This window comes from Chroicocephalus ridibundus, chromosome 25 (assembly GCF_963924245.1).
Source record: "Chroicocephalus ridibundus chromosome 25, bChrRid1.1, whole genome shotgun sequence".
Taxonomy (NCBI): domain Eukaryota; kingdom Metazoa; phylum Chordata; class Aves; order Charadriiformes; family Laridae; genus Chroicocephalus; species Chroicocephalus ridibundus.
Window position 1 is genome coordinate 676377 of NC_086308.1, and position 12067 is coordinate 688443.

General features: G+C 58.9%; 2 protein-coding genes across 2 annotated transcripts; both read left to right on the top strand.

The window, feature by feature from the left end:
• Positions 1–763: 763 nt before the first annotated feature.
• Positions 764–6472, top strand: LOC134527013 (maestro heat-like repeat-containing protein family member 2A). Its single transcript, XM_063359360.1, has 12 exons — positions 764–881; positions 1138–1244; positions 1687–1836; positions 2038–2192; positions 2567–2714; positions 3195–3332; positions 3765–3941; positions 4233–4388; positions 4905–5006; positions 5423–5525; positions 5823–5882; positions 6156–6472. Exons 1-12 carry the CDS (start codon positions 764–766, stop codon positions 6284–6286), a joined length of 1545 nt encoding a protein of 514 aa, XP_063215430.1. The 3' UTR covers positions 6287–6472.
• Positions 6473–8043: 1571 nt separating this feature from the next.
• Positions 8044–11080, top strand: LOC134507626 (uncharacterized). The gene is made up of 2 exons (XM_063318421.1): positions 8044–8308; positions 9277–11080. The coding sequence occupies exon 2, from the start codon at positions 9456–9458 to the stop codon at positions 10698–10700; it is 1245 nt and encodes a 414-aa protein (XP_063174491.1). The 5' UTR covers positions 8044–8308; positions 9277–9455; the 3' UTR covers positions 10701–11080.
• The last annotated feature ends 987 nt before the right edge of the window (positions 11081–12067 follow it).

The window sequence follows — 12067 nt, forward strand, 5'->3', positions numbered from 1 at the left end:
GTTTTGGTACATTGTGGTGAGCAAAATTCACACAAAAGGACAGCATTTCATCAACATTTGACGAAATGTTGGCTCGGGTAGCGTGTAGGCCGCTTATCAGTTCCGTAGTACCATCTCGTCCCCATATCTGCTATTCGTCACAAGGGAAGGCCACGGAACAAGCGTGTTCCGTTCCATCCCTCGTGTAGTTTCACAAACAACCTTGTACAGGGAATCACAGATGTTGCATTCTTCGTGTGCTAGCTGCGGCTGCATTCTACCTCAGAAGCCTCTTGATTTTATGACTTTCCTTAATGTGTGTACAATGCTGTATTTTTGTATTCTTGGCCAATTTAGTAATTATTCCACAGAGGTCCTGGGGCCACGCCGGGCTGTGTGAGCACACGGCTCTGGGACGAGCCGGAGAATACAGAAAGGTCCTGAGGGGACATGAGGGCAGATGAGAGGAGCCATGGGCCAGCTGGCTCCCTGCCCCCCCGCAAAAGTGGGCGCCCTGCCCCTCCTGACCCGGGCAGCGGGTCTCATTGGGGCCCTTTGTGACATCACTGCGTGACACCCCACAGCACCATAGAAACCCAGCGTGGCCGCGGCCCTGCAGTGTCCGGCAGGACAGCGACGGGACAGGGCGGGAGTGCGGAGCTGGCGAGGAGACTCCAAGCGCAAGCCCACGTCTTTCCCCGCCACCCCCAGTAGCCCCGCGGCACTGAGGTGTTCCCCTTAAGCTGCCCTCCCCTCTCCCCCACGCTTTCCTCCATTTGGCAGGATGGCGGAGAGACCCCCCAGCAGCCCCAGGGTGGCCTGGGAGGAGGTGGCGGCTCCCCGGGAGACCAGGTCTCCAGCGGAGCCCTACGCGGTGACCATGGTCCAGCCGCTGCAGATGGGTGAGTGAGGAGCCCCTCCGGGACTGGCAGGGCCAGCAAGCGCGACCGCCTCGATGCCGGAAACCCGTTTCCGCGGCACACCTGCAACAGGGGTCCCACGGGCAGGGGGCAAAGCGGTGCTTGCATGCCAGGGACGCTCAGGGCTGGGAGCCCTCCCCAGCACAGCCTCCTCCTGCTCGCTCTTTTCACCCTTTGGGAAGCTTGTTGGCAAAGGTGCTGTGTCCTGCTGACTCTTCTCTGTTTCCCCTCCTTGTAGGCGAGACGCTGCCAGAGGAGAATCCAGAGCATCCAGAGCTCGAACCAGGATGGGATTCCGAGGGCAGCTGCTCTCTTTCTTCACTTGACAGCAGCGAGTCGACCACGGTAACAAGCTGCCCCCTTCCTGGGACTCTTGTCCGTGTCACCAGCAGGAGGCTTGTGTGAGCAAAGGGACCCACCTTTGTGTCTTGCGTGGCCTCCCTGTCCCCGGTGAGAGGGTTCCTGCTGTCCCCGCGCAGGGACTATGTGAGGGCGGCACTCCAGTGTCCCAGCAGCAGCTCCAGCCCTCCTCAGCAGCAGCGAGCCCCGGTTCTCTCTCGGGCCAGCACACTATGCCCATGAGCCCAAGCCTCCTCCCTCACCCTGGGGACCCTCTGCTCTCACGCTCTGCCCTGCAGAGACTGCAGCCCCTGCTGCCACCTTTCCTGCGGGCACTGCCGACAGCACTGCAGGGCATCTGTCGCCAGAGCTCCTCGGGTGCTCAGTCTAGCAGCACCAGCAGGGTGCTTGGCATGACATGGCTTCCCTCCCTTCCTTCCTCCCGTAGGTGTTTGGACTACACCTTGAGCCTTCTCAGGTGACAGACATTGTCCTCATTGCGATCGAGGCCTTGACAGCAGATGACATCTCTGACAGGCAGATGGGCAGCAACATCCTGGACATGGTCGTGCTAGACCCTGGCTACTGGCTGACGGACGTAAGTGCCCTGTGGCTGGACTGCCCTGCCCGTGAGCCCTGACAGGCCTTGCTCTTCCCTCCTTCCCTAAGCCAGCTCTCTCGGGCACCTGAAGCCGTTTCAAGGCAACAGAGAGGGATGGGAAGGGCAGCACTTTCAGTCGCAGCTGGAGAAATGGCTGCACTCCACTGGCCGCACCATCCTCACCCGTGTCCTCTCCAGGTGCCAAAGTTCATGAGGTACATCCACAAAAACGTGGAGTGCATCTGCACGGAGCCAGCCCGGCACAGCCTGGACTCCCTTCTCCTCCGAATGACCGAGTGGTGCCCCAGAGAAGTGGTCAGGAGCCTGTTGAAGATCTCGCCAACCTGTGACAGGTACTAGCCCAGACAGCCTTGAGGGCTTGCGCCCTGCGGGGAGAGGGACGCGGGGACTCTCTGGCTGCCAGACCCAAGGAATGTTGCAAGACATTGCTGAGGAGCAGGGCCCTCCATCCCACCACGCCTCCCAGAACCAGTGGGTCACCAGGCCTGCAGCAGCCAGAGCTGGCCAAGCCAGAGCCCCACCACCACGCTCCTCCCAGCCCCAGGGGGAACACCACCGCAGCCCCCTCCCGCCTGCCCGGTCAGGGCCCCTGCACACCCCAAGCGAAAGGGCCAGGGCTGCAGCACAGCCAGGGCCCGGAGAGGCTGGCCCAGGCATGGTGCAGTGGCCGAGGCAGCCCTGCTGACCCAGCGCTCTGGGTCTGCAGCGCTGCCCTGGCCATGTGGGAGGTGATGATCTCCGTGCCTTGGATTTTGTGGAGCGTCTTGACGGAGCTGCTCAGCGTGCTCCAGGACCAGCGGGTGCGCAAGGTGTTCAGCTGTGCCACAGAGGACGCCTGCATCTATCCCTTGGCTGTGAGTGACCACGCTCATCCTCAGGGCTGCGCCTGCCTCCCCAGGGAAACGGGCACGGAGCCCTCCCCTCCTGTCTGCCTCCAAATGGCCACCTCCCCCCGTACAGAGGGACACAGCCCCTTAGGGCCAGCAGGGCCTTGCCCAGCACCAGCCAGACCCCCTGCCAGACTCTTGGGGCTGCCCTGGGCCCTTTTGGCCCCGGTGCACAAACACAAAGCCTGCTCCTGCCTGGGCAGCGCTCTGCTTCCCCCCGCCCTGCTCTGCAGCCCACAAACCTGGGGCAGAGAAAGGGGCAGAAGCCAGAGCCAGGCCAGGCGCTGGGCCTGGGGCGGAGGCATGGCCTCTGCACAGCCTGAGGGGGCTTCAGGTCTGGGGAGAGGAGATGGTTGCCACCGCTGGCGGGTCACGCCGCCTTCGTGCCAGCATGGCGGAGGGAGTCCCGCAGGCTCTGCTGCTCTCTAACCGCTGTCTTCGTTTTAGCTGCTGCTCTACACTGACATTGATGCCGAGGAGTTTGCTGCCCTGTACAGAGCCCAGAGGTACCTGAGGCGTCCAAGCTCAGTGATGCTCTCGCTGGTGCTCAGTGTCCTCATCACGCTTTCGAAAAAACCTAAGATGGTGAGCAAGGTGTAGCCAAGCGGAGCCACGTTGGCAGCTGGGGCCTGGGGCAGTGGGTGATGCGGTGGCTTGGCCTTGGCTGGGAGTCAGGAGGTGGGGTGTCAGGTCCAGTCACCCTCCCTGCTACGGAGGGGGCTGGTGGGTGCCGGCGGAGCCCTCCAGGCACAGAGGGTTACCAGTCCATCTGCCCCTTCCGCCTGGTCGGTAAAGGGCATGGCTGAGTAAGGGGATGCTGCTCTCCCGCAATCCCTTCCCTTCCTCCTGCTCTCCCTGCATGCCATCAGTGGCCACTGCCGGCCAGGAGGCTGCCGCAGTGACTCCTGTGACACCTGCTTGGAAGCAGCACGGGAGGCTGGTGCTTAGCAACCAGTGCATTTTTGCCAGGGTGGCCTTTCATCACTTCATCCTAAGGAAACTGTGTGTTTCATACAGGCAACAAAAATGCAGGTCCTGCTGCCAGACATCATGGAGAACCTGCAGGATGCCAACGCTGATGCCAAGATGAAGGCCCTGGTGTTCCTCAGGAGCATGATGGGTGACGCGAAGACTGAGGAGGCCAGCCTCATTGCTGTGCAGCTGGCGGAGAAGCTCCCACCCCTCTTTGATGATGTAAGGCTGCCGCGGGCACCTCAGCCCTACAGATGGGCGCTCTGCACAGACAGCTGTCCCTCAGCCCAGCCCGGTGGGCAGCGCTCGGGCAGGGCTGCCCTCCTCGCCCCTCTTGCCTGGCCTTTCAGGGCTCTGGGGCCACTCAGCCTCAGCTGTACAGCAGGCCCACAGCTCCTGTGTTCGGGATCTGAGCCCAGAGCATCTCCCCTCACATCAGCCACGCTAACGCCCTTGCTCACCGTGGGCAGGGAGCGGCTGTTGATGAAGTCCCCCTGTGCTCCTCCCTGCCAGGACTCCAGCCAGGTGCGGGAGCTCTCCATCAGCCTCTTCAAAGATGTGATGAAGGCCGTGGTGGGGATAAACAAGAAAAAGATGAAGAAGAGAGTGCAGAGGGTCCTGCTCCCGCTCTTCCTCCACATGAGCGACGAGATCGAGAGCGTGGCACAGGTACAGTGACCAGCGACCAGTGTCACGGGGAAGGGTGTGCTGACAGCGCACTCCAGCAGCGGACTGGCCCTGCATCCCCGCATCAAAGCTCTGCCCACCCTGGGCCTGGCCGTGAAGGAGCTGGGACAGCCCCAGCTGGGCAGCCAAGCGTCCTGCCGGGGGATGCCCGTGGGAGGTGCTGCTGGCCCGGTCCTGCCCCGCTGTCTCTGGCACTGCTGCCCTCCCTGCCTACAGCCCAGGGCCCGCAGCTCCTTTGCCCTTCACTTTGCCCCCAGCCCTGGCGGCAGCTCAGCAGCTCGTGAGGATCTCTCTTCTGCTGGCCGGCAGCATGAGACACCCGAGGTGGTGGCTGCCCCGTGTCCCTGCCCTGGGCACTGAACCCAGTTCAACCTCGGTCCCCCGCTGCCTCTTCCCATAAGGGGCTGGGAAAGGCTCGCAGCCTGGACAAGAGGAGGAGGATGCCAGCTCTCCTTCCCTGGGCTCTGGTGCCATCTCCCAGTCTCTGCTTCTCTGCAGGCCTCTAGGGACACCCTCCTCGCCTGTGCCGAGTTCCTGGGGTGGAGGAAGCTCAGCCACCTGGCCAAGACAAACCAGACGCACCTGATCGGAGAGTCCTTGGTGAGGACAAGCCCCAAGCCCCAGGGCCGGGTGGACAAGGGCTGCTCCAGGTGCCCGTGGGCTGCGCTGTGCAACCCTGCCTCTGCTCCCGCCTGGAGCACGCGGCCTGCAGCTGCATTCTCCTTCCCTGCCCTCAAGCACGGAGCCCCCAAGGGCTCTTCTCCAGGCCCCTCTCCCCTCCCTGCCCCCGGGGTGCTGAAGGAGACCCCGGCCCATCTGGGTCCTGGCAGTGGGACAGAGGAGTCTCGCCGTCCTCCGGCCCCCTCCGCCTGCAGCTCCCTCTGGACCTCAGCCCCACAGGGCTCCTGGCTGGGAGACGGGAAGCGCCGGGAGGGAAGGGGGGTGCTGGTAGGAGGGTCTGGTCCAGATGGCTGCCGAGGGTCTGTGCCAGCCCCGTTCCCTTGTTCTCTCTCCAGTTAGTGCATGACAGGAGCAGGGCGGAAGACTATCTGTTTCAGAGCCTGCAGTACCTGCGCAACGCTCAGGCCACCTTGCGAGAGGTGGCTGTCAGGTTCATTGGTGAGCCACGTCCCCCGGGGTCACTCTTTTGGCGGCCAGGCCCCTGTCCCCACCGCTGCACTGGCAGTGAGGGGCAGCCCTGCGGTGCCAGAGCCCTGGCTGCCCTCTGCAGGGCCCACCACACAGGTGGGCTCGCTGGGAGCCTTGCTCAGTCCCACTGCCCTTGGGTGCTGCCATTCCCTGGGCTCAGCCCTGCTGAGGGGCAGGAGGGCGTGCAGCCCCGAGCTGGCAGGGCCAGGGGCCGTGCTGCCGGGCGTGTGCTGGGGAGCAGAGCTCTGACACGAATTCTGTGCCTAGGGCTTGCCGTGCAGCACCTGAGGAACCTAAGTCAGACCAAGGTGTGGAATGTCTGCAACGGTGAGTAGGGGCAGTGCTGGGCTGGTGGGGCAGGGGACAGAGCCTGGGCAGGGTGCTGCCATGCCTAAGCCTGCTCCAGGGAACTGCTTCAGGGGCAAGAGGAACACGTCCGGGCCACATGGGGCATTCCTGAGCAACAGCTTCCAGCTGGTCTCTTTGTCTCACCTGCTCCTCCTGGCCAGGGAAAGAGATGAGTGGGGTGGCACGGTCGGGATGGAGGAGGTCTCTGCAGGCAGTGGGGGTTCATGTCTGCTCGCCTTCCTGCTCTTGCAGCCCTCTTGCCCTTGAGGAGAGACACGGAGCGCTTGGTCAGCTCCCTGGCAGCTCAGACCGTCTTCAAACTGACAAAACGCGTGAGAACACGAGGATGGAGCCTGCGGTGGCTGTGCTGCTGTCTCGGCTGAGCCATGGAGAACTGAAAGAATCCTCTGGAAAAGGGCCATAGATTTGAATAATTCTTTGTTTTTAATAAAGCTGGAATAACAAGCCCCGTCCCATGGTGTCCTTCCCATGGGGACCACCCTGAGCGGGCCGAGCAGACAGCGTCCCTCCTGGCCTCTGCTGCTGCCTGCAGGACAGCACCCGCGGACCCAGGCTGTCCTGGCAACAAAGCCCCAGCTGTGCCCCTAGACCACAAAGCCCGGAGGGGAGGAGGAGGAGAGAAGCTTTAGCCCAACCTGCCCCTCCTGAGACATCTGAGGGCACGCAAAGGCATCCAAGCTCCGCAAAGCTGGCGAGTCGTCATTTCTCCCAGCATCAAAATCCTCTCTTGTTCCGCGGAGCTATGCGGGCGTTGGCTGGGATGGAGTTAATTTTCTTCCTACTAGCTCCTATGGGGCGATGTTTTGGATTCGTGATGGAAACAGTGTTGATCACACAGGGATGTTTTCATTATGGCCGAGCAGTGCAGCCCTATGATATATGATATAGTGATGACCCCAGCTGACCAAAGGGACGTTCCGTGCCGTATGACGTCGTGCTCAGTGACAAACGTGGGGGGAGGCTGGTGGGGGGCTGCTGCTCGGGCATCGGTTGGTCAGTGGCGAGCAAGTGCTTTCCTTTGCATCGCTTGTCTGTCTCGGGGTTTAGTTCTCTCTCTGTGTTATTTCCTTGGTCATCACAATTTATTGTTACTGTTACTACCCTGTTTCTCCAATCATTAAAGGGTTTTTCCCTCAACCCACCAGCTGTCTCACTTTTCACCCCTCCGATTCTCTCCCCCGTCCCGCTGGGGGCAGTGAGGGAGCGCCTGTCTGCTGCTCAGTTACCGGCCGGCGTCAAACCACGGCAGTCCTTTCCCCACCCCTCACTCCACACCACGAACGTCAGGCCCAGGTCCCGCACCACCCAGTGCATCCTCAGGAGCCACCGCTCCCCTTCCCACCCTTTTGACAGGATGCACAGGCAGCACTCCCTCAGTCGACGGAGCACCCCTGTTAGACGCCCATAAAAAGTCCACAAAACGCCCACGGAGCCCATTCGGCCCATGCCTTCGGGCTCCACCCCTCACGCTGCTCCCTCCGGACAGGAGAGGTGGTGTCTTGCGGCACCAAAGTTCCTGAGCACCAAAGCCCGCTCAGGCCGGAACCAAGAGGTCGGTCCCCCTCGTTTTCAGGGTCCAAAGCGCCACTGGGTGCATCTAGCCCACCCTTTGCGTGCCCAAAGCCTCCTGTCCTCGGCCGAAATCCTCACGCTGAGGGACCCCACCCGCCTTCCATGCCCCACGGCCTGTCCTCAGGGCCCACAGGTCCAACCCCTGAAGGCGGAGCCGGTCGCCTGGCAGCACCCGCCCAGGAGGGGAGGCAGCGGCCCGGGACAGCCAATGGCCTCAGGGGAGGCAGGGCAAGGCGTGTGATTGACTGGAAGCAGGCAGCCAATCAGAGGAAACATCCCCACAGGGCAGGGCGGGCCCTGGTGTGTGGGAGGGGAGCGACGCCTCAGGCAGCCAATAAGAGAGAGCATCCCCGCAGGGGCGGGTAGGCCTGAAACCAGGGCAGAGTGACAGCCCAGATGGCCAATCAGACATGAAGGGCGGGCACTGCAGCCCAGCAGCCTGCCCCCCTGTGGCCAATCAGCGGCGGTAGCGCCTCAGGGGAGGAGACTGACAGCACTCCCGACCTACGAGGGCGGAGACCGAGGGGGGAAGAAGGCGGGCTCCGCTGGTGGCCAGGCCCAGCTTCGCCGTGGCGCCCGTGGGGCCTGCCCCGAGGCCCAGCAGCCCCCGGCCCAGGCCCGAGGCCCCTCTTCCCCCCCTCCCAGCCCTCCCTCCCCTCAGCGGCCCCTGTCTTCCGGAAACCCCCATCTCCAAGGGAGCCACCGTGTCCCAGAGAGTCAGGATGCCCTGGCCATGCCACTGGACGGCAGCCATGGGCCCTGGGGCTTCTGGCTGCCATCGCCACCGGCGTCCGCCCGACGGTGATGAGGAGGTGAGGCTGAGGCCGCAGGGATGGTGGTGGGGTGGGGGAGGATGGGTTGGAGTGATGCTTGCTGTGGGTCCGCCCACCATCACATCCCCTCCCCGCAGCCCAAGTGACCCTGCAGTGGCCTGAAGGGTGTTGGGGAGGGGGAAGACGCAGCACCTCCTCCTCCTGGATTATGGTGTGGTGTTGGGGGAAACTGAGGGGATGGGAGGGACACTTTGCGGTGGGGAGCAAACTGGGACACACGCACACGTGCGCGCACACACACACAAACCGCAAATACAGCCCTCAGGCTCCCCCTCGGTGAACACAGAGTGGGGTAGGTGTACGACCTGCGGCTGGACATAGCCCACTTGGCCCCACAACACATTGGCCAAAGTCCCCTAAATGCACTCAAACCCCACTCCCTCAGGTGACCTGTCGGGGCGGCCAGCGGAAAAGTACAAGTATGCAAGAACCCTTATTAATCATTGAGTGGGTCTTTTTACCCAACCAGCCCACTAAAACAATTTGGACGCAACATGAAATGTTTGCTTCCTTGATAATTAAAGCACGGCAGCGCTTGCTTGCCCTGTCAGGGATGGACTTTGCTTCTATCTGTTTACCTGTAACTAATATGTACCTACAATGGTTATTGCAACAGTCTGATGCTTTCGTATTTGCCTTAACAGATTATACGGGTCAACTAACCTCACATCCTCCGTCCCACAAGCTTCTACATGCTCATTTTAACTTAATATCCATACCAAAGAGATGTCACCAGCCCCTCCAGGGCTTTACTGTGTTCACCGATGGGTCCGGAAAAACACACAAGTCGGTGATTGTCTGGTGGGATGACCGCTCTCAACAATGGGAGTCGGACGTTGAGACGGTCTCCGGGTCCCCTCAAATCGTAGAGCTTGCCGCTGTTGTTCGAGCTTTTCGTAAGTGGTCTACACCACTGAATCTTATTACTGATTCTGCTTATGTTGCAGGCGTCGTCGAACGGGCAGAGGCCTCGGTGCTGCGTCATACTTCGCATGCTGATTTGTTTGCTTTGTTGCAGGAACTTGTTTTCCTTTTAACCTCTCGAACACATCCCTATTTTGTTTTACATGTTAGATCGCACACCTCTTTACCTGGGTTTATTGCAGAGGGCAATCGACGGGCCGATATGCTCACTCTGCCGGTACAAGTTTTACCTGACCGTATTGCGCAAGCTAAGCTTAGTCATTCCTTTTTCCATCAGAATGCAGGGGGCCTCAAACATCAGTTTGGCCTCACTTCTCAGCAAGCGGCGAACATTATCGCTGTCTGCCCTGATTGTCAAAAACATTCTTTTCCTACGGCACCAGGTGGGGTTAATCCCAGAGGCTTACAAAGCCTGCAATTATGGCAGACGGATGTCACACACTATCCAGAATTTGGGAGATTAAAATACGTCCATTCCTCTATTGACACCTTTTCAGGCGCTCTATTTGCCTCCTGCCATGTGGGGGAGGCGGCGAAAGATGTTCGCAGGCATCTGCTGCGTGCTTTTGCTACCTTAGGCATCCCTGCACAAATCAAAACAGACAATGGCCCTGCTTATATCTCGGCTGCACTTAAAACCTTTTTTATCTCTTGGGGGATCACTCACATCACTGGGATCCCGCATTCCCCTACGGGCCAGTCCCTGATTGAACGCTCTCATCAGTCTTTAAAGCGCTTGTTACAGCAACAGAAAGGGGGAGTAGGGACAGCCACCCCTGAAGAACGTCTACAGAAAGCCTTGTATGTTTTTAACTTTTTAAATTGTTCTTTAATAGATAACAACCCTCCGATCGTTAAGCTATGGAATCGCTGGGAGGTTTTTTTCGCCTCGCTATTTACCCCTGGGGTGGCAGCAGTGAGAGCCCAAAGAGACTTAGATGCAATTGCCTGTTGGGTGGTTAAGCAAGCAAATGCTACCAGCCGCATACTATCTGAGATGGCTGAAGACTTGTCCACGGTACAACACGCAGTCCTGCAAAACAGAGCCGCTATTGACTTCTTGCTACTGGCCCACAGACATGGCTGTGAGGACTTTGACGGAATGTGCTGCATGGACTTAGAGGACCACTCTTCTTCGATACATAAGCAAATTACACAACTCCTCACGCATTCACAAAAGGTGCAATCTGATACAGACTTCTTCGGATTGGGTGCTTTGGGTGATTGGTTTGGGCTAAAGGGCTGGCTTAGGAGCCTGGTACAATCTGCTGTACTCATATTAGTTGTTATATTGGTAGGCCTTTTGATTCTAAGCTGCGTTCTTTCCTGTGTCAGGTCTTTGGCGACTAAAGTTGTTCGACATACATGGTTTATTCAAAACGGCGATATTCCGAAGATTTACGATAGTGTTAGTTCTGTCCAGCTCACTGAGTATGATGACCTTTAAACCCGCGCCTCAGTTCTGCCTTTAAAGAAACAAAAAGGGGGGAGATGTCGGGTCTGCCAGCGGAAAAGTACAAGTATGCAAGAAACTCGAGGGCATGCCGACCTTGCAGACCTGAGACAAATAGCTCTGAGGAGTCAGGGAACAGCTGGCCTTGCAGACCCGAGACAAATAACCTTGAGGAAGTAGGGAGTTAAGCAACAAGTTATAACTGTAGCTTCTAGCACATAGCAAACCTGTAGCTTCTAGCATGTAGCGAAACCGCAAGTAGGAGGGATTATTGTAATGAAACATTTAGAGCTAAGCCAATCAGAAATGATAGAATTTATGTAACTGTTAAGTAGCTGTATAAAAGGCTTTCTGACGCGTCTAATAAACTGACATTTTGCTTGCATCAAGCAGCGTCCCGTCTCTCAATCGCAGCATATATTAATAAATATTTCACTCTTCACGCCCAGGCATCTTAGCTTTGTTGGACGCCCTACCAGTGAGCCCAGAAACCTCAGCCCATGGAAGAGAAATCCCAAGACATTTCACTGCTCAGAAAGTAAACGCTGGAAGAAGCCTTGGGACCATTAGTGTGGATGTCCCACCACCTATGTTAGAGTCCAGAAAGTTTCCAAGATGAAGAGACCACACAGGCTCCGAATACGGCCACAAGCCTCATTTTGGCCTACAAAGGTATTCAGAAGGAAATGACTTCACAAACACAGACCCCAGTCATGAGCCTGCTGCTGGATAATCATGTGCCCAAGCAGCAGTGATCCCACAAGTGACCTCTAGCTGCTGGTGTGTTCCATACATGCTGGCGTGTCCCATACTGTGTGTTGCATTCATACGCATGCTGCTGGCATGTCCCATACTTGGGGCCTCACAAGAACCAAGCCTGGTCTTCAACCTGCTGGCCTAAGGGGTGCTCTGGAACACAGGGCTTCAAACACCCACGAGCTTGCTCATGGTCCCTCAGGTCCTCAGGCAGCAGCACCCTCACAACTGCCATTCAGGCCATTTGCCTGCTGCGGGGCTATCAAGGACTCAGGCAGAAGTGACCTCCAAATCAATATCTGCCTGCTTCTGGCCTATCAGAGATTGTGGCAGCACTGACCTCATAACCAACATCCACACCACGTGCCTGCTGCTGGCCTGTCAGGTACTCATGGAGAAATGACCTCGTAGGCACCGAACCCAGCCTTGAGCCTGGGGTTGGCCTGCCACCAGGTTCCTGCCGTTATAGCAGCAGTGACCTCACAATCAACACGCCAGGCCTTGGCCTGCTGCTGGCCTGTTGGGTTCTCAGGCAGAAGGGACCTCACAAGCATCTACCCTAGATGTTGCTGGACTGCCATGTCCTCCCAGAATCATGTAGATTG